The sequence below is a fragment of the Mauremys reevesii genome, linkage group 18 (genome assembly GCF_016161935.1).
Source record: "Mauremys reevesii isolate NIE-2019 linkage group 18, ASM1616193v1, whole genome shotgun sequence".
Classification (NCBI taxonomy): Eukaryota; Metazoa; Chordata; order Testudines; family Geoemydidae; genus Mauremys; species Mauremys reevesii.
The window spans coordinates 4,612,690-4,634,110 of NC_052640.1; the positions used below are offsets into that span (position 1 = coordinate 4,612,690).

The 21,421-nt window shown below is 48.2% G+C and overlaps 1 protein-coding gene across 2 annotated transcripts in view; it reads right to left on the minus strand.

The window, feature by feature from the left end:
* Positions 1-331: 331 nt before the first annotated feature.
* Positions 332-21,421, minus strand: part of WSCD2 (WSC domain containing 2) — a 135,390-nt gene continuing 114,300 nt past the window's right edge. For both annotated transcript variants that reach the window (XM_039505926.1, XM_039505927.1), the window contains 2 exons: positions 15,520-15,720; positions 332-3,730 (listed from right to left, as the gene is read on the minus strand). In XM_039505926.1, the coding sequence (XP_039361860.1) occupies positions 3,378-3,730; positions 15,520-15,720 (554 nt within the window). In that variant the 3' untranslated portion in view covers positions 332-3,377. The remainder of the gene's footprint in view (positions 3,731-15,519; positions 15,721-21,421) is intronic.

The following is a 21,421-nucleotide window of genomic DNA, read 5'->3' on the forward strand; positions in this document are numbered from 1 at the left end:
ATTTCCCCAGGTTTGTATAGGCAAGAGAGCGCACGCCTGTAACCCTGGCCCTTTGCTCCATCCCCTGTTGCTCCCTGCTTTCCACTGGTTGCTGCATCCCCTCCTCTTTGCTGCTTTCGTCAACTATGAGATTGTCAGCTCTCTGGTCAGGAAACCATGTCACGTCTGTGGATTTGCTCTGTGAAGCACCTACCCCATTTTGGGGGCAATATCATCCGTGCCTGACAGTTGCCTTTGAGCTGTCTCGGTGGGTGACATCTCTGTGTCCCTGGGCTCGAGTCTGTGTGTGTGTCGAGCTGCTCTGCAAAACACACGCCAGCACACTGCAGAATATCAACAAAACTCTCGTTTAATAGGCATTAACCTGAGGATTGCTCTGACAGAGGTTGGCAGCCCCGGGACCGCCACAAACGAAGGAAAGGGAAACCAGATTGCTTTCTCTATCAGGACACAGGCGTCTGATCTCCTAGAAAACCTCAAATGATTGGCTAAAGAAAGCGTTAAAAACACTGTAGCTATTCCTTACAAAATCCATTCAGAGATGAGACCCGGCCTGTAAGCTAAGGCTTCTGCTTGTACCTAGATGACTAAACAGCCAAAGAAAAGAGAAATCAGGAAGGGAAAAAAAAACCCCAATGAAAGCAAACCCCGCAGCCCTGGTGTTGCTGTAACTTTCCATTTGGCTATGTCTTTTCCTCAGACATGTTAAAAAAATATATTTATTTAAATTTTTCCTCTTCTCAATGTAGTTTGCTTTGCTTTCCTGGAATATAGAGATATCTATAGAACTGTGCACTTATTTCTATCAAGATCATGAGTTAAAAGCCAACTGTCGAGTAACTAGCTATAGAAAAAGGCTGAGTACAATATATGGCTTTTGCATCTACACCCAAAGGGGACGCGCAGATGATGTTGGCAGGGTGCGGGAACTGAACTGCGGTGAAGCATTGAACTGGTGGTTTGGAATTTGCTGCAGGACCACAAGCAGCTCCTAGGAATGTTGGCTTTGCAAAATACCTTACTGAAATACACACAAATCCTTTGGTTTTTGACTCCTTTTTTTGGCAGCAAGAACTCAGAGGCTACAGAGTGTCTGTCACAGCCCCCTCTTGGTGTGGGCATGGGTGAGTGTCTGAGTGGGGGTGGAGGTGGGTTGCAGGGAATGGTCCTGAATTGTTTCCAGCTGGAGTAATTTGTTCCTGATTTTAGCCATCTAAACAGCTCAGCCTCGGGATTTTTTCCCTAACCCCCTCCAGCCCTTTCCTCGTTCTCTTGTGCACAAGGCCACGGCAACAGCCGATGGAAAATGGGGCAACATCCTTGTTGCAGAACAAATGACAGGTTGGAGGAGCAACAGCAAACTCCTTTCCGAGGTGGGTGCTCAACCCTTCTCGGCAGAGCAGCAGGCTTTGGGAGGAGTGGGAGTGAAGGAGAGTCAAGCAGGCTGAGTAAGAAGGGCTGCTCTTATCTTGTTGACTCCGAAAGCCTCCTTGCTGCCTCTCCAGAGACGAAGGGCTTTTTAAAAGGCTGCGAACAGCTAGAGTAGGAGCTACTCAGCTGCAAGAGTTTCAATTACAATTCAGCTAACGAAGGGCCGCATCCCGGCTGCTGTTGCTGTGCTGTGGAGCCCGATCCAGATGGGTACCTGATGCATGATAAGCATAGATTGGCCCAATCCAGACACTGGGGTCTGAACCATCCTTCCCCCTGGAATTTCAAGGGAGTTTGGATTCAGATCTAGATCCAGACTTCACAGCTTGGACACACTGAACTGGGACCTCAAATCTGGGGACCCCAGACTCTGGTCGACATGAGGCTCAGGTCCAAATTCAATAGCTCCCTAGCAGTTGGTGCCCAGCCCCAGCACCATTCGCTCATTTGTAATCCTCCAAAGGACAGTGACGTTACCCCTGCTTCATGGCTTCCGCGCTTCGGAGGGCAGGGATGGAGGACCCAGACCTCCACCTCGCCCTCTGGGGCATCGTTTTTTCCTCTCCTCCTTTCTGTTCCAATTTTCAGAGGCAACGAATGTCAAATGAGCATGCAGGGGGATCGAATCAGCCTGACAGCTTCAGTGCTATGCAGCCCCTGTAACGACTTCCCCACCCGTGGGTGATTGTCAGCACCAGCTGTGAGCACTCGAGGGAGACCTTGGCTTGCCAGAGGAGAGAGCTGGCGTCTGCGAGGAGGGCAAATGGAAGTGGCGTGTGGTGACCTTGCACCGATGAAGCAGCAAATATTTGTCTAAAGATAATGGCCCTGTCTGGGATTCTGTGACAAGAATGTCAGCAGCCAGCACAGGAGCCTGTCCAGGCCCGGGCGCATTTGCTGCCAAAGAGATGATCAGCATCAGCCGGGACGTGCAAGGCCTTATGCAGGAGGAGGTGGGGAGGACAATACAGCTGGGATGTAGGTGGGGGATGGGGCACGTTGGTTTGTCTTTAAGCCAGTGTAACTCCAGTGACTCCAGTGTCGTTCCTCATATTTAGACTCATGTAACCGTGGCCCTGATCCAGCAAAGCACTTAGGCACATGCTTAACTTTGAGAAAGGGAGTAGCAAGGGATTAGACTGTTCCTGTGCTTACAGTTTACAGGTAAGCAGGTGCCTGAAGTCAGTGGTTCTCAGCCTCTGTCATACTCCTCTCCCTCCGACGCCCATCTCATTCGGCCAGGACTTCCCTCCTACTTAGTGAGCTAAGAAAATCCAGGTGGTCGTGACCCCTGACACTCAGGGTTCGCGACCCCCAGGTTCAGAAGCTGCGCTTCAGCGAAATATGTGCTAAAGTGCCTTGTTGGATCAGGGCCTGCGAGCTGAATTAGGCCCAGGAAATGCACAGTGAGTTTTACTGTTAATCTCCAGCATTAGCATTACCCCCAAACTCCAAGGAAGGTTATAAATAAAGTTACGTTATTAGGAATGAATGGATCACTGTAAATAACATCAGATCAAATTTTAAATGCCATGTCTCTGTTCAGCCCCATTTCAGACTGGAAATCGGAGGCTGCTTCTCCTTCCCGCCATTTCAGAACATTGTTCACCATTTTGTAAAGTCTGACAGAGAACGCAAAACACACCCCACACTATAGGAGAGAGAAAACGGTAAAGACAGCAGCGGTGAAGGTTTTCATGTCGCAAATGCCAATTCACAACGGCACAATCCCCAAAGAATGTAGACTCGTTGATGTGTTTGCCAAGGCGTCTTCTCAGCGGTGACTGGTGACCATTCTTTTTTCTCATGCAGGGAATTCATTAACAGCTAATAGCAGCAGATGGATAATTCAAAGAAAGCCACCCACTGGGTGGAACTAGGTACTGGCTGGGAAAACCAAGCCTTTCTGTTCTGGTTAGAGTCAGTTCCCCCAAGCGTTATCTTCATCATCTTGGATAATAGTCATCTGGGACCCCTGTGAGGTTTCTGAGTTTCAGAGCCATGTCCACAGTTTTAATGTAAGTGCTGATCGTTTTTCTCATCTCGGGCGTGTAGGGGTCATATTCCAGTTTCCTCAGCCCGGAGCGCTTAAAGTTTCCATCTTTTTGGCCCTCGACACACAAGAGTCTGTCCTCAAAGACCCTGGTGCCCAGGAGACTCACCATCCTCTTCAGTTGGACAAAGAGATCTCGCTTCAGGTCCTCAAAGTGCACCACAAGGACATTTTTGCCATACTTCAACCAGTCCAGTGTGTGAGTGGCCCACCAGGGGGCGTAATTTTTGACGAACTCTGGCCATTCTGCGAGAAGCAAAGGAAATCCATTATCAGTCACAGCATGTGTGAAGGCACTAGACATAATGTAGGTCTCTTGTTTACCAATCTATCTATTAGTAATATCATTAATAATATGGCGGCACTTTGCAAGAGTAACAGTTCCCTTATCAGAACAAAGAATTCAGCCCAGGACCCAATGAGATTACAAAGCAACGGTCAAATCCTGATCTGTTGGATGTCAAAGAGACCTCTCAAGCAGGGTTGGACTGATGCATAGGCAAACTAAGTAGGTGCCTATGCCCCAAATTTGGGGGGAGAAGACCCAAACCTGAGTGGCACTGTGACCCCTGTGGTTGCCTAGCGCCCAGTGATGGGTCAGTCCAGCCCAGCTCTCAAGCAAGGAAGACATGCAGGACTTGGTCTAAGTGTACAGACAGGAAAGGTGCAATGAATGTAGGTGGGAGCTATGACATCAGTACTTCATTACAAGGCGAGGTCTTTGGGGGTGGGGGGGAGAAGCATTGGCACTCATGTTGAGTGGGTCTGGGAGCCTGTTCCAATCCTGGGGGCAGTGAGGAGGAGGTCCTGGAGCCAGCAGTGGGCGAGGGAATTGGAGGGGGCTGAGGCTTATGCCAGGGGGATGGGGCAGGAATAGCTGGAAGGCTGGAGACTTTATAAACATATCAACGCGGTGTTATGGACTAGACCCTGACTCAGGCTGACGAAGGGACACATGGTCTGAGACCTTTGCACTGGGAAGTTTCCCCCAGCCCTGTCTGAAATGCGACGGCTTCTCTTCCCCAACAAGCATAAGGAGGAGGGACAAGTGAGAGAGAGGGTCTGCCAGGAAATGTAGGTATCAAATAACCGGGCTTGTTTTCTCCCTTTCTGCAGGCAGTTTGTGTTCCTTTCGTTCTCCCAGAAGGACACACAGAAGCTCCCCTGTACAGAAGGACAGACTCTCTGAAATGTCAGCTTTGTGCTGCTCATGCCTCCCTTCCAGCCTTAAAGGGAGACCGGCAGTGGCACCGCGGTGTGGCCTGCTCACTGCATAGGCTTGGGCCAGTGACCTGTGTCTGCAGAAAGGGGATAGGAATTATACTGGTTATACTTGCCTAGCTCACTAGGGTACAACAAGGCATAATTAATCAACGCTCTGATGTGGGGCAAAAATCTGATCTGTGCTATGGCTGAGATTTCCACACCCAATTCCCATTCATTTGAATGGCAATCGGGCATCCAAATCCTTATGCTAAAATTTTCAAACTGGATATGCATATAGGAAAATCCTCTGTACCTGGCCCCACTGTAAAATACAGAGATCTTCAACAACAGGCAGGAGAAGTGTGCAAATGATGATGATGATGAAGGTGATATAAAATTTGCAGATGACACCAAGCTGGAAGGGGAGAGTGGGTTGAAAGCACCGCGAAGGGCAGGATTCAAATTTAAAATGACCTTGATAAATTGGAGAATTGATTTGAAATCAATAAGATGAAATTCAGTGAAGATAAGTGCAAAGTGCTTCATTTAGGAAGGAAAAATCAAATGCAGAGCTACAAATTGGGGAATAATTAGCTAGGTGGTGGTACTGCTGAAAAGGATCTGGGGGTTATAGTGGATCACAAACCAAATATGAGTCAGCAGCATGATGCAGTTGTGAAAAAGGCTAATGCCATTCTGGGGTGTATTAACAGGGGTGTCGTATGTAAGACACGGGAGGTAGTTGTCCTGCTCTGCTCAGCATCAATGATCCCTCTAATTTTTTACATCCATGTGCGGAATTAATTTTGTTATGTGCACCGATATGGAGGTGATGTGTGGGGGAACTTAGCTCAGCACTGGTGGGGCCTCAGCTGGCGTTCTGTGTCCAAATCTGGAAAGATGTGGACCAACTGGAGAGAGTCCAGCGGGGAGCAACAAAAATGACCAAAGGTTTAGAAACCCTGACCTGTGAGGAAAGGTTAAACAAACCAGGCATGTTGAGTCTTGAGAAAAGAAGACTGAGGGGGGACCTGATATGTCTTCAGATACATTAAGCGCGGTTATAAAGAGGATGGTGATCAGTTGTTCTCCATGTCCACTGAAGGTAGGACAAGTAGTAATGGGCTAAAGCTGCAGCCAGGGAGATTTAGGTTAGATATTTGGGAAAACTCTAGCTATACGGGTAGTTAAGCTCTGGAATAAGCTTCCAAGGAGGTTGTAGAATCCCCATCATGGGAGGTGTTTAAGAACAGGTTGAACACACACCTGTCAGGGATAGTCTAGGTTTAGTCGGTCCTGCCTCTGCGCTGAGGAGGAGTCTTTCCATACAGCATGCAAACTTCATGCATGTCATATGCATCACGTAACCTTGCTGACCTTGCCAGATCGATCTTTACCAAAACCTCCTAAAACTGGCTCTAAGTCTGATACTTTTCTTCTGTATCCCAGTATCTTTCCCCCTTGTAGCTTCCCTCAACTCTGCTGAGATGCTGCTTGTTTCTAAAGTCAATGGGGCTGACGCACTTTCTGTACACAGAACTGGTATGATTTCCATGACAACAATGTCACGTGAGCTGGAAATCTCAGCTACTGAGGCAAGGTAATGCCTGCCTTCTTTTCACTTTTACTGTCAGTGGCAACCACTGCAAGTCCCCGCCTCTCCTCTGGGCTTTTAATCAGCCTAGACTCTGCATTTCTTCATGCTACTTGGGCTCTCTGGGTTTAATCAAGGTGGCTATTACCACCTGTCACTCCTGAAATTGAATGCGAATAGGCTGTCTAATCACAGCACTGAGTTTTGAGGTTGACTTTATAGTTTCAATTTTTCCCTTGGACAACTGTAAATGAAAATGGGCTCTGTGTGTGTGTGTGTGTGTGTGTGTGTGTGTGTGTGTGTGTGTGTGAGAGAGAGAGAGAGATCCCAAATGTGGTGTTTACTGATCTTCAACACCAGGAGTAGTTCAGCAAAATGGCTCTGAAAGAAATGACAATGGGCCCTGTCGATAAAGTTCCACAAAGGTCTTTGGCTGGTGATTGATAATATCCTCAGTGAGCTCAACTAGCCATCTGGTCCCTAGGCTGACTCCACGTGCTCCTGCCTAAAAATCTTTCAGTTATTCCCAAGGTCTCTCGCTAATTGATCCCCACATTAAAATCAGGTGATAAAAAGGATGATGAAACACCAATAATAAGCTGTGATTCTGCTGAAACTGTAATACACATGTATCTTATGATGCATAAAAGCTCTGGGTATGTGCTCCTTCCTCTTGTCCTCCTTGAGGAACCAATGCCTGATTAATAGCTTAACTGTATTTAATTCCCCAAAGAATCATTAAAGACAGTATCTGTTTCATTAAACAGATACAGGACAATTCACCTTGTGTAATCATATCACATAAAACTTTGCTTTGGAACCACTCCAGGGATATCATAAAATTAATGTCATGGAACAAAATACTGATTTTAAAGCCTTCAGCCCAGGCTGGTGAAAAGCACAGCTGCAACCAGGAGGGAAAGAAAGGATCAGCAGCTGTATTCAACAACAGCAGGAGCGGCCAGGAGAGGCCAAGCAAGGTCTCATCCCCCTCACACGCAGTAGCTCAGATCATTCCAATAGTGCCTTACATGCGCACTGCGTTTGCTCAGCCAGGGAGCCGCGTTGGTATTCTAGCCACAGTGATAAGCTCCCTTTAGACGGGTGGATATAGATCCCTCTGCCACTCACACTGGTGTAGATCTGGGGCACTGCAGTGAGCAGAGTCACGCCAGTTCCACAGTGCGGTGTGACCGAGGTCACCGTCTGGCCCGTTCGATTCAACGGGCATAGAGTGAGAGGTTCATAGATTGTAAAGCCAGAGAGGAGCACAGCAATCACTACTCTGACCTCCTGCATAACAGATGCCGTAGGCCTTCCCTGAATTAATTCCTGTTTGAGCAAGAGTCGATCTTTTAGGAAACCACCCAATCGCGATAAGAACCCACCTCAACCCTTGGTAAATTGAACCAATCATTAATTACCCCCACCATTTTAAAAACATGTGCACCTTATTTCCAGACTATGTCTAGCTTCGACTTCCAGCCACTGGGTCTCATTATACCTTTGCCTGCTAGATTGACATGCCCATTATCAGATGTAGGTTCCCCATGTAGGAACCGATACAGGCTGCTCAAGTCACCCCTTACCCTTCTCCGTGTTCCAAGAGTGATTGAAAATCACCATTATGGTCCAACAAGCCCTTCCAGACCATCGCAGGTTCTAGCCCACTCAGACAGGTGAGGCCCAAGCACCTTCTCAGGGCAGAGCAGGACCTTGGTCAAATCCCATTGTTGACGGCGGGGAATTTGTATATCAAAGCTCGAACCAGCAGAGGGGCTTTCACAGAGGTTTCAGCTGTACAAAACGTCACCTTGGATTGCTTTGAAATACACATTCACCTAATTCAGAGCTAGGTGGAAAAAACCCATCGTTGGCACGATGGCACTGATTCAGGAAAGCACTTAAGCTCACTTCATGCAGGTCCTGAAATGCCCTTCCTCATCTGGGGCCTAAAATGCCCTCCCTGTTGGCACTCACAGCCTCTAGAACTGGATTGGCCCCGGGGAGTGGGCTCCTCTTTCGGCCATTGAGGGGGGCTCCCTCCTTGGGGCCAATGGTGAACCACGTTGGCCAGGGAAGTTGCACTGACTGAAGCCTGCATTGTGACTGTTTATGCAGTAGAGTGACACACAGAAAACAAGAGGAATCCAGTCACCAGGGTCTGTCTGCACTGACCAGTGCCTGGATAGAGCATAAAATGCTTAGCTAGAGCAGTGGATAGAGCATACAATGCTTGGAAATGATGCAGAGATCATAAGAACGGCCGTACCGGGTCAGACCAAAGGTCCATCTAGCCCAGTATCCTGTCTACCGGCAGTGGCCAATGCCAGGTGCCCCAGAGAGCCTTATGAGAAAAGTAAAAGCCAAGACGATCCTGTTTCTATTGGTCATTTTCATATCCAGCCAGATAGGCCTTTCCTTTGTTTGCTTTTAATGATAGGGAACAAGGTACCAGTGGCAGTTCCTGGTCTGCCGCTACAGAGAGAGACACATAAATGTAGCCCCCTGGGGAAGGGTTAAAGGCAGGCTCTCCTGGGGGCTGGCTCAGGGGGCACATGCCAAGGAGCATGGTGTGCCCTTGGTACCCTGCTGGAGATTAAAGTCATGTCTGACACGACATAAGTTGGGTGTCCTTAACTCACTGGCAAGAGAAAGGCCAATAGCTCGGTCAGGAAAGAAAAACAGCCAGTGCCCTGTGTGCGGCCAAACTGACAGTCATTGCTGAGGAAAGGCCATGGATTAAGCTAGCAAAGAAAATTTAATCATCTCTCTCTTGCCATGAAGAGTCGCTCCCTCTTCCTTAGGCCCGGAGGTCATGGCTGTGGGAAGAATGAGCAATGCTGCAGCTGTGTGCGCCGCACAGGAGGCTGCGTTGATCAGGGACTCCCTCATGCCTTCGGGACTTACTGGGAAATGACGAAATGCCAGCTCGGACTTTTGTTTTCATCTTTGGCTCCGTCGCATTCCAGACAAAAGGCCTCTTAGAAGGGTGAGCGCTGTCTTCCTCCACCTTTCATCTTAGGGACTCATCTGGCCTCCTTCACTGCAGTATCTGAGTGCCTCCTTCACTGCAGTATCTGAGTGCCTCCTTCACTGCAGTATCTGAGTGCCTCATAATCATTACTGTATTTATTGCACAAGATCCCTGTGAGGCAGAGCCGGGATGTTTGCCCCATTGCACGAGGAGGACCTGAGGCACAGACAGGCTAAGTGAGTTGCCCGTGGTCACATAGGCAGTGTTGCCCAGTGGATAGCAGACTGGACTGGCACCCACGAGTCCTGGATTCTATTCCTGGTTCTGCCATTGGCCTGATGGCAAGTCACTTCTCCTCTCTATGCCTCAGTTTTCCCATCCCTAGAATGGGGATAATTGGATTGACCCTCCCTTATAATGCACTTTGAGATCCATGGATGAAAAGTGCTAGATAAGAGCAAGGTATTATTGTTATTAGTCTATCGCAGGGCAAGGACTTGCACCAAGATTCAAAGGCTGTTATCCTCAAGGAGCTGGCCCACATTCAGGATAACAGCCCTACCACTGCTACCAACATATGGAGTTACTCCTTTCATGTGGTAAAGGCTTGTGCTTTGGAGATTGACCAGAGTGGCAGGCCCCGCAAGGGGAGATGGACTTCAGCCCCACCTGTGACAAGAGCCACTCACCTCCCCAGGTGGGGAAAATGGAGTTGGTGTGACCTGTAGGTCATGTGAAAATCAGGCTTGGGGTATATAAAAGAGAGGCCTGTGTAGGGAACTCCTGGTCAGCTCCAGTCAGCACCTCTGACCAGGCCGCTAAAAGTCCGGTCCGTGGTGCAGCAGGACTAAGGCAGGCTCCCTCCCTGCCATGTCCCCACACGGCTCCCAAAAGCAGCGGCATGTCCCCCTTCTGGCTCCATCGTGTATGGGCAGCCAGTGACTCTGCATGCTGCCCCCGCCCCAAGTGCCGACTCCGCAGCTCCCATTGGTCAGGAACCACAGCCAGTGGGAGCTGTTGGCTGGCGTCTGCAGACGGGCAGCACACAGAGCTGTGTGGCCTTGCCTCCATGTAGGAGATGGAGAGAGAACATTCCACTGCTTCCGGGAGCTGCTTGGGGTAAGCGCCACCTGGAGCCTGCACCCCTGACCCACTCCCATGGCCCAACCCCCTTCCCCAGCCCTGGTCCCCTCCCGTCCTCTGAACCCCTCAGTCCCAGCCTGAAGCACCCTCCTACACCCCAAATTCCTCATCCCCAGAGTCTGCACCCGCAGCCGGAGCCCTCACACTGCCCCCTGCACCCCAACCCATGGCCCCAGGCTGCAGCCCCCTCCTCAGTGGTCAGCCGTATCATTTATGGGGACCTAATGGTACCAAGCAGGAGATCCGGGGGGTGGGGTGGGGAGGCAGGGTTTCACCACTCTCATTCCTTGCTGGAGAGGGAGGTGGGCTGGAATGTGAGCTGCCAAGTGAGAATTGGACCACAAAAGCGCACGGCCCCAAACATGCCTACAGCCAACCTTGGCTGATTCTGCAGTTAGAATAGTTTGGAGAACTAGCTGGTATATTTCCCACCAGTCTTTCCCCCCTCAACCCTGAGGGGGAAAAAAATCACATGTAGTAAAAAAGAAAAATCTGCGCTAGTGCCCCTACTCCAATTCCCTCTCTGCCTCTCTCCTTTCCACTGCAGCAATCCTGAGCAGAGATTAATAGAACACACATGAATGCCAATTGCAATGAAAGCAGCCTTTCTTCGCTGCACTGTTTCATAGTTATTGACAGAACCATAACTCTGCAATATTTGGTCCTGTGTTTCTAAACCTGCTAGGGCACTAAGACATATTTTCCCATTTTTACTGGGCTCACTTGTACTCTGGCACTTGCAATCAGCAGTGCGACTGCTTGGCTAGTCCCTCATTGAATGGGGAATGCTTTGGGACAGGTATCCAGGAGTGGGCAGAGCTGAGCTAATGATTTCCAGTAGATAATTCCTATGACAAATGTTGCCTTCTTTTCAGTTTGCACCATTGTTCTATTGATTCTCTGTTCAGATTTATCAGTGAATTTTTGCAGAGAATAATTTTTGCTCTGCAGGTTATTTGTTAAGAGTTTACTGCAAATATTCAGAATGGGCAGAGGCCACTTATTTCCCACTTCAGCCCTCAAACAAGGGCTTAAGTAATGCCGAGGCACTGCGTGCCGCCCCCTCTGCAGATGGATATAGTGCATCTGGTTTGCACTGCGTTGACTATTCACTATGAATTCTGGTTTTGTCCTCTGCTGGGATGAGTCCTGTACCTAAGCAACACAGTGCTAGTCGCAAATTCCACAAACAGGACAGTCCACTAGGAAATGTTGCTCTTCGTGAGTATTCATGCTGGTAAAGATGAAGTGCTTGAATGTTCATGGAAAGTGAACTTGAAAGGTTTGCACTTCTATAGTTTCACAGATTTCCAGGCCAGAAGAGACCACTGTGATCACCCAATCTGACTTCCTGCCTAACACCAGCGAATGATTTCGCCCTCTATTTCCTGCATCAGACCCACATCTTGTCATCGATCCATTGTGTACTCTTTAGAAAGCCATCCGTTCTTGATGTAAAGACATGGAGTGATGATGGGGACTTCACGCATCCCTTGGCAAGTTGTTCCACCAGTTAGTTACCCTCGCTGTTAAAAATATGTGTCTTATTTAGAGCACATGGTGGTATATTTTGACTTAAATCCAAATCTAATTTAGTTTTTGTGTTGGAGAGAATATTTGTGGACAGATTTTTCCCACCTTCTCCTCAGCTTTGTGTGTTGATTGTTCTAACACCTCAGATAAGCTTCTCCAAGGTTTCCTCTCTCCACATTCTCTGTGCAGCATAATTATTGCTACTACAATTGGTGAATCATGCTGAGCACTTTACCCAACTGGCACAAACTTACACAGAGAATATCTGGAGCTGTTGGCTGTCCCAGACCAGTATGTTAAAGGAAAAGGTTTCAGGTGTTGGTACAGTGGTGGGAGGCATGAAAATATGCACATGCTCACTGGACCTGAAAACCTGCTCACGTGTGCATAGTGAAACCTGCAAATGACCCCATTAGTGCAGATCGGGGAATGGCCTGCCTGGCCACCTATTGACATTTACCCTTCCCTTAGCTACACAAACTGGGCAGGGCTTTGCGGGAATTTTGTCCCCTAAACATCAACAGCAGATGGAGAAATGGACAATTGTCTTTGTCCTGTATCCTTTTTAAGGAGCCATCAAGTATAGATTGGTGTGATTCTGATCTCACTTGCATGGATGTAAGTCCAAGAGAACCCCAGTGACTTCAGTGGAGTAGCTCTGGATAATTGAAAATAAAATCCAGCCTGCTATCTCTGACAGCCATTTGAAGGTGAGCAGCAGATGGGGCTGCCTGGATGGATATCCAAAAACCCTACCGCTCGCTGTTCCAGACAGCACTGCTGTCAGCACCCTCAGCACAGGGACCAGGGCATGCAGACACATACTCCAAAGAAAGACTCAGCACCCTCTCAGGCCTGTATTCCCTCAGCCTTCACATCAGTCCTAGAAAGGGGCCTAAACTGCTAAAATTTAACCCCAGAGGGAAGCACAAGATGGGCTATGAACTGCCCCAGACTGAGGGCTAGATAGTGACTTGGTTCATGTGCCCGCAGGGAGGGATATGGCAGAGCACAACCCCCTTTACACACCTGCATGGGCTACCCAGGCCTTGCTTCCAAGACACACAAACCCCAGCTGCTCCCCACTGGCACAAATGGGAGAGGAGTGGGCGGAAACGAGGCTCCACTCCTTCCACCTCCCGGGCACAGGTGAGCTGGTGTGAAACGGGGTTATGATTTGTTACTGGCCTAAATTAACAGCAAATCGCTACTGCCCCAGAGCCAATGGGGAAGCAATTCCTCCTGGGACGGTGCCTCTGACGCACCACCTTGTGCTCAGAGCTGTGTTGAAAAAGACAGAATCTTTCCCCAAGTTTGGTTTGCAGTCAGCACTGGGGTTTTGCTCTGGGCATATCTCTGGTATTGGTGGCATTGCAAGAAGGAGAGAGCGAGAGAGAAAGAAAGTGCATTTCAGTGCACGTGGCAATAATGAAATCCAGGCACATACCAACAACACAAAAAGAGATCCCCTTAAATAAACTCTGAATTAAGGGTAGCAGATGTTCAATCAAGCTAAATATTTTAACTCTTTCCAATGAAGTCAATTTCACAACAGCAATTTGTAAATTGCTATAATTAACAAGCATCCACAATATGTGTCTGTGCATGGATGGGAAAGGTGCTTTCTCCAGAGCAGCTGGGTGTGCAGAATTAAAAGGCTGCGACTGATTTGTCTAGAGGGAGGATTCTCTCCTGCTGGGGCTCCTACGTGGAATGTCCAGTCACTCAGAGGGAAAGATCGTCAAGTCGGAACACGTGTCAGGGCCAGGTATTTTATGGCATCATCCTGAAGCAATGCTCTGATGATAGCGATTTCTGCTAGGAGGCCAGCTCTGCCTGCCTGCCAGGAGCAGCTCTGGCTTCAGAGGGGAAAACCCTGGAGGATTTCTCCTTCATTCCACCAAGCAGAGATTCAGGGCCATGTTGGAGCTTATCTGGGAAAGCGAGGCCTCCCAATGGGCTCTTACAAGCATTTAAGTCCCATGGGTTGGTAAAGTATTGCAGTCAGGCTGGGCTTGTGCAGAAGCACTGGAGGGTACCTGGATGAAGGTGCTTTTGCCTTAATAAGCTACTTGTTTTGGTTTAACACCACAGGGAAAGGCAGCCCTTGCTCGGGCATTCTCTGTTTCCTGTTTTAGCTCAGCTCATAGGGAGGCTGAACTGAATAGTCCAATGGGAGTGACGGTGTCACCCTCCGCTAACACCACTGTTCAAGGGATAATGTTCCAAATGGAGGAGGAGTAAATGGCTCTGATGGGTGTTTGAGAACAGCTGCAAAAGCTGCTGTTCCAAGCCTGCTGCAGCCCAATGGGTGTTATCTCGATTGTACGATGAGTTAAAAGAAGATAGGGACAATCAGTCCCAGCATCCTCTCTGTCTGCCGCTGCCAGCCAAACCAACCAAACTCTATGCCCCAGAGCTGGGCAAAACATCTTCTCTTTGAATGTTTGCCCAGATTAAAGGCTGAATTCCCTTTCTCCATCTCTAATCCCCCTTTGAGTTTGCTCTGTTGGTGAAATTCCCCTCTGTGCAAAATATGAGCACAAAGTCTCTGATCTCGTGGTAAAAGCCGTGGAATGGAACTCAGAACTCCAGGAGAGAAAGACCTGGAAGAATAGTGGATTTTTCAGTTTGCTGGTAGTTCCGAAAAGTGAGGGAAAAAATTGAACCGAACATAAATGGTTTTGAAATTTTCAGTGAATCAAAAAGTTTGAGAGAGAGAGAGAGAGAGAGAGAGAAATCATTCAGGGTCGAATGAAATCCTGAAGTGAAATGTTTCATTTCTACATCAAGCGTTATTTTAAAATGTGTCTTAACGCATTAAAAGAAATTTGATGCAAATTTCAGAACAAAAAGTTGTTTCAATCCAAAAAAATCAAAACATTTCATTTTGAAAATGTTGAAACAAAATCATAAGACTTTGTGTATGTGTGCCGGTTCCACTCACTGGTTTGGGTTGAGAAAAAAAAATCCAACATTCAAGAAGAGTTTTGGTGTCCCCAAATCTGCATTTTTTTACTGAAAAAAAGTTTTGTCTAAAAATGTCACTTAACTCTACTGCTGGATTCTAGTCCCAGGTCGGTCACAGGCCGACCACCTGCTGTGGGCTGGTCACCTCAGTGGTCTGTGCCTTAATATAGAAATCTGTAATAGGGGGCTGATTATGCCTCTGTACTAAGTAAGGGCACATACTATTATTATACATTAAGCTGCTGGCCATGAGAAGCCATTAGTTCCCTTGCAATCCTGTCATGTCCTCTGCCCTCATGTACTGTACCCAGATGTTACAACTGTCAACTGTTCTGAAAAACACACGCAAAAGGCGCATAGTGTATGATAGCCTCCGTCTTTTCTTCACCACCCCCCCCCGGCAACTAGAGGGCAGGGGCTTGCATATCTCAGCCTGCATACAAGTTACTGTGCACGTTTGAAGGCCCTTTCAGAACAAACAGTCGTTTCAATCCAAACAATCGACACGTTTCATTTTGAAAATGCTGACACAAAACACTGAGACTTGTTCCGAATGGGTGGGGTTTTCCCGCCAACCCAAACCAGCGAGTGACACTGGTACAACTTGCCTACCTTTGCCTTTCCAATGTGCGTGAGAAGCGAAGCCGATGTGACCGCCGTACTTCCGATTGAATTCAGCCATCAGGGCTTTGTACGGGTTCCGGATGAGCAGTATGGCTGAATCAAAGGCCTCGATTTCCTTCTGGCCACTTTCGTGGGTTTTGATGCAGATTGTCCTTCCACTTCGCCAGTGATCCCTTTCCCCTTTGAACCCTTCCCAGAAAAATAAACAGACACAAGAGAATAAGTAAATGCAAAAATAATAATAATAAAAAAAAGACCAAAGAAAAGGAAACAGCAAGCAGGGAGAAATCAGATTGCAAAATATATTTGGATGAAAGCAGCTGGCAATTTAAAATATATTTGCATCCGCATTCCAGATGGAAATAATTGATTTGCTTGGATTCTGAGCAATTCGTGTTTTATTTAGCACAGTGCCTGGTTACGCAGTGCAATGATCCGGTGGCTCAGCAAACAACCTTAGCTTCAGTCCTAGTGACAGTGGTCAGAGAGTGGGGCCTAATGGTTATAGAAGGGGACGGGGAGTCAGGAATCCGGATTCTAGTCCCAGCTGTTTTGGATAAATCACTTCGGGCCAGATTAGCAATGTAAATCAAGAGCAACTCCCCTGGAATCTCTGGAGCTGGGAAAATTGGGTGACCGCTCTCTCTGTGCCTGAGCCTCTCCCATCTGTGAAATGGGATGATGATGCCTGTACTTTACTAGACGGCAGAAGGCGCTGTGAGATTTAGTTTATCGATGCTTGCAAAGCCCTTGGAGATCCCCAGGAGGCAGGTGCTGTAGAAGTGCCAAGCGTCTCTAACAACAGCTGCCCTACTCTGCGTCGATCTCAGCCTGTGAGTGCCGGGGTCCTACAGCTCGCTGACATGGAGGCATGGGGCGGCAGTGGCTGTATTCTCCAGGCATTCCCGGAGACTTCGTGGGAACATGCTGCTTGTGTCTGGATTAGCCAAGGCCAGTTGTTGGAGGTGTGCTAGGCAAAGGGCCAGCTGAGGAGGTGAACTGTCCCGCTAACTTGCCTCGCCCAGGGCTGAACCACGCACATCACAACTGCAGTGACTCTCAGCGAGATCTGGAGCCTCCTCAGTGGTCAATGCCATGTCTAAAGAAGGGGCCCCGAAATCTCCCATCATTCCCAGGGCTCCCTGGAAAACAGCACCTGGGAGACTCCCCCACTCCAGTCAACAAGGGCAGGATGTGTCTGGGTTTCATGTCCCCAACAGGGCTCCAGGTCCAGACTCCTGGGTTCTTTTTGGCTCCTTCACTGACTCACATGGCTACCCAGGCAAATAACTTCCTCTCAGTTTCCTCATGTATAAAAGGAGGATAGCGATACTTAGCCAGGTCTTTGCATCCTGTGCACAAGTACACACCAGGTGCCTCTGGCTTTGTGCCGGTGCAATGAAATTCACTCCCTGTCAGCAGAGCTGTCTGCACACAGACTGATTTCCCAAATCTCAGCTTTCCTTGAGGCCTCAGTGGCAAACACGCTGGCATTCACGAGCCTTCGCGGGCTATTTACAGCATTAACCAACATACCTGAGCCCTGGTCTGAATCTGAGGGTCAAGAGCACTTTTTAAAAATATAATCTTCCTTGGCCCTGGTGTTTACACTCGCCCAGTAACTCGGTGGTGACTCGTAAAGTGAGAAATGACACTTGACAGCCTGTTATGGGAGCGCTCAGAGTGCCCATTAATGTCACCGGCCTTTGCTGTTGTCTGTAAATTGGTTTCGCTCGTCCGACTTTTAAAGCTGTTTGTTTATATATATCAAAAATTCAGCTCGACCATGTCCCCTGTGCACAGCCAGTGAGGCACCACCTGTGTTCAGTCAGGAGCAGGGTGGGATTTATAATAATCCCCCCCCCCTATATCTCTGACTGAAGATTTCACCCCTGCACGCTAAGGAGAGCAAAGGCACACTCACAGGCAGGGCCGGCTCCAGGGCTTTTGCCGCCTCAAGCAGCCAAAAAAAAAAAAAAAAGCCCAGATCTCGATCTGCGGCAATTCAGCAGGAGGTCCTTCGCTCCAAGCGGGAGTGAGGGACCCTCCGCCGAATTGACACCGAATACCTGAAAGTGCCGCCCGCCTCTGGAGTTGCTGCCCCAAGCACCTGCTTGATAAACTGGTGCCTGGAGCTGGCCCTGCTCACAGGCCGACTGGCTGAACTCCTGTTTGGCCAAGCCTAGAGGTGGCCATCGTGACACTACCCCTGGGGAGTCCAGCGCTGAAATCCAGCCCTGTGCAGCAGGCCAACATGAGGTTCCCGCTTACTTTAGCCTGGCTTGGGGGCGTTAAGCAGTGTCAAAGTGTTAGGCTGGTTCTCTGCACAGGCCTCAGTTTTACCCCTGCCCCGTACGATGTCTGGCTGGGGCTTTCCCCAACACCTGGCATCTGTTACGGATCCAAGGTGACTCACAGAGCTCCTATAAGGAATAATTTGTCTTAAATACACTTGAAGGGAGCGGATGTCTCCGGGCATTGGGAATAGGCTACCAAGCTCTCTACCTCCAGGTTGTGAGCCTGATCCTGGCTGAGTGACTAAAAGTCATTATACTGCCTGTGGGAGGAGAGTCAGTGGAGTCAGTCCACTTCCTGCTGGCCAGGTGTCCAGAGCAGAATTGGTGCTAACTACAGTCTGGGGAGGGCAGGAGTGCGTGGGGGTTCCTGCAGAGCAGAAGCAATGGCCCAATGTGTGGTTGCCGAAATCATTTTGCTGTGCATCCCGTGCCATCTCCTAGGGCTAAGATTACAATTGCAAAAACCACCAGCAAACTCATTTTGGGAAGACAAAGATTTCCCTCTCCCCGCTGCTCCAAACTCTACTTATTTTGCTGCTGAGCACACAGGGCTGTGGCCTCACTTTCTTAGTTCACCAGCTGCAAATCCAACTGAGCAGCCAACCAGCTTGCATTCAACATGCTGAATAGCCTCATCTCAACGACCCACGGGCCTGGCTGTATGAAAAATACACACGCCATGTCTAAATAAACAGAAAAAAAACATGTCAGCAGATGATTCCAGCCAGGGGGAGAGAGAGGATGTAAGTAGATGTATTACATCAATTATAGATGTGTAATTTGCTTTCCTCCGTTAGGCTGTACAACATAGCTACATGGTAGCTAATCTACTAGTTGCTTGGATACATTCTAGCCCAGTCAGATGAATAGGAAGCCCAGAATAAACACGGAATACTGTTCGATTTTTAACCAGCAGAACAAAATGTTTTGTATCATTAGTGCATAGATTTCGTTGTGTGTGCTTTTTTTGTTTTAAACTCGGTGGGATAAAGACGTTTAAATAAATTGCTCTAATGAACGAACTTACTCAAGAACCATTGTGCAAAGGAGAACGAGGGGATGGGCATTGGTTGATGTAAGTGAATGTGTTGAGTGCCTCTCTGGAAACTCTATCATGCTGTATCAGCTACAACTATTGCAATGACATGTCAAATGAGTTCCATAGAATTAAACTGAGTTGAGCGTTTCGATACTGAAATCATAGAGAATCTTGGAATGTATTTGAAATAGACTTCTCATGGACTTGATCTGAGCAAGGATTGGTAAGGTAAAGCCTACCAGGGAAACATGGTCTCTTCTAATCCTAGGAGTGACCAGTTCTAGGCATGAGACTAGACTCCCTGTAGTTATAGGTTCAATTCCCCACAGGGTCAGCTTAGCCAGTCATCCTTCAGAGGCACGTAAACTGAGTGCCACGCAGTTTGCTAGCTGTGAGTCTTTCAGATATCATCAGAATCCATGGACATGAAAGAATCCTGGATGTATTTTCTTCTGGAGCTTCATTAGAACATAAAAATGACCAGACTAGATCAGGCCAGCGGTCCATTAAGTCCAGTATCCTGTTAGCCGCACTGGCCAGCAATACCCGCTTTAGAGGCAGGTGCAAGAAATCCTGCAGAAGGAACTAACCAAATAACCTTTTCACAGAGAAGTTTCTTCCTGACCCCCATGAGAGGTTGTCTTATGCCCTGGAGCATGAGGGTTTATAACCCTTCCAAAAGTCTTCTTTTGTAACAAATAACCGTATTATTTCACTTTGGATACTATTGTTAGCCATATAAATGACTGTGCCTTCAATGAATCCTACTGATGTGTTTGACTCAATTATATCTTATGGCAAAAAGTTCCACAGCTAATTGCATAAGTGCATGAAAACTGTTCTTCCTTGTGCTGCCCTCCCTGTGTTCTATGGCTCATCCCATAAGCTATTGCTCCGTCGCTTTCAGACCTTCCCTGCGCTGAGCACAGCAGCAGCTCTTTATCGCTCTAGCCAAGTCATACTGTCATCTTTTACATCCTCAGGGCAGTGTTGCTATTGTCCCTCCGGCAGAGTGAGGGAAGAGCTCTTTCCCTGTAAAATATTAACTCAGTAAATAATTTCTCCATGTCAACAGGAACAGAAGATGGAGATCCGCAAAATCATTCCGCCCAAGGAGAAACATGCTTTGTGAGTCAACCAGCAGCAGTGAGCAGACTGGCAGTGTAATGTTTTTCTGTTACGCCATCCTGCATGCCCTAAGCGATAGCATTTGCTCTGAAACAGTCTAATTTGTAGCCGAAAGATTGGCCTCTCCCAGCAGGGGTGAGGGGATTTACTGCATTTTGAAAGCAGATATATTCTTATTTGGAGGAGTGAGTGCTTTTGTGGAATGGCCTCTTTTGTGGTAGGAACAGGGGGAGCTGGGCCTGACAAAAAACAAAGTGATCTGACTTAGGGTGACCAGACAGCAAGTGTGAAATATCGGGACAGGGAGTGGGGGGGTAATAGAAGCCTATATAAGAAAAAGATCCAAAAATCGGGACTGTCCCTATAAAATTGGGACATCTGGTCACGCTAATCTGACTTCACACTCACATCTCAGTCTGAACCAGAACATTTTTTTTGCAACGGGGGAGGGGAGGGGAGGGGATAACTTGTTCTCAGACGACTTGCCCTTTTCACGATTTCTCAAGTTACGAGCAGGACGAGAAACAGAACGAGAGCAAATGGGGCTGGTTAAATTATCCAGTGTGAGCGATATTCGAAAGGCACTGACCTCCTCTCTCTGTTTGCAAATCGTCCATGAGTCCATCGATAGTTTTCAAGTGCAAACCTTATTTTTTGTGATTTGTGTTCCTGTAGGAGCCCCAGCCAGCGACGTTATTCATTGTTTATTTGCTTTTGGGGTGTAGATGAGCAGCCCAAATCCAGGGCCCCGTTATTCTAGGCGCTATCTAAACACACAGTCAGAGTCCTGAAGAGCCTGCAGGCTAAGCAGACGGGATCGAGAAAGTGACCTATAGAAAGGAAATATTATTATCCCTGTTTTACAAAGGGGAAGCGAGGTCCAGAGAACTTAAAGTCCCGATTCAGCAGAGAACTTCAGCACGTGTTTAATCTGAAGCACGTGCTTCTGTTCCTCTCTGATCTGCCGAGCACATAAAGGATCCTGGGGGACTCTCCATCACTGGTCATTTTAAAATCAAGATGGGCTGTTTCCTAAACGATCTGCTCTAGGGATTATTGTGGGGCAGGTCTCTGGCCTGTGTTATCCAGGAGGTCAGGATCACAGTGGTCCCGTCTGGTTTTGGAATCTTTGCTGCTGTGTATAAAGCACGTGGTTAGCGTCAAGCACATGCTTAAATGCCACGAAAAGAGACAAGCGCTCGGCCCTTTCTTAAAATCAGGTCCCTTTAAACTGCCTCAAGCTGGGCCACCAGTAGTGTGGTGCTCAAAACCACTTGTCCCTTCAGAAATCCCTGCCCACGGTGGCTCCAGGTGGACTGGGCTTAGGTGTGGATTGTGCAGTGCTGCTACAGCCTCTTTCAAGAGGCGTTACCGTACCAGGAGAGACGAATCGGCTGGATGCTGTTCAATTTTGGTGGGCTGTGGT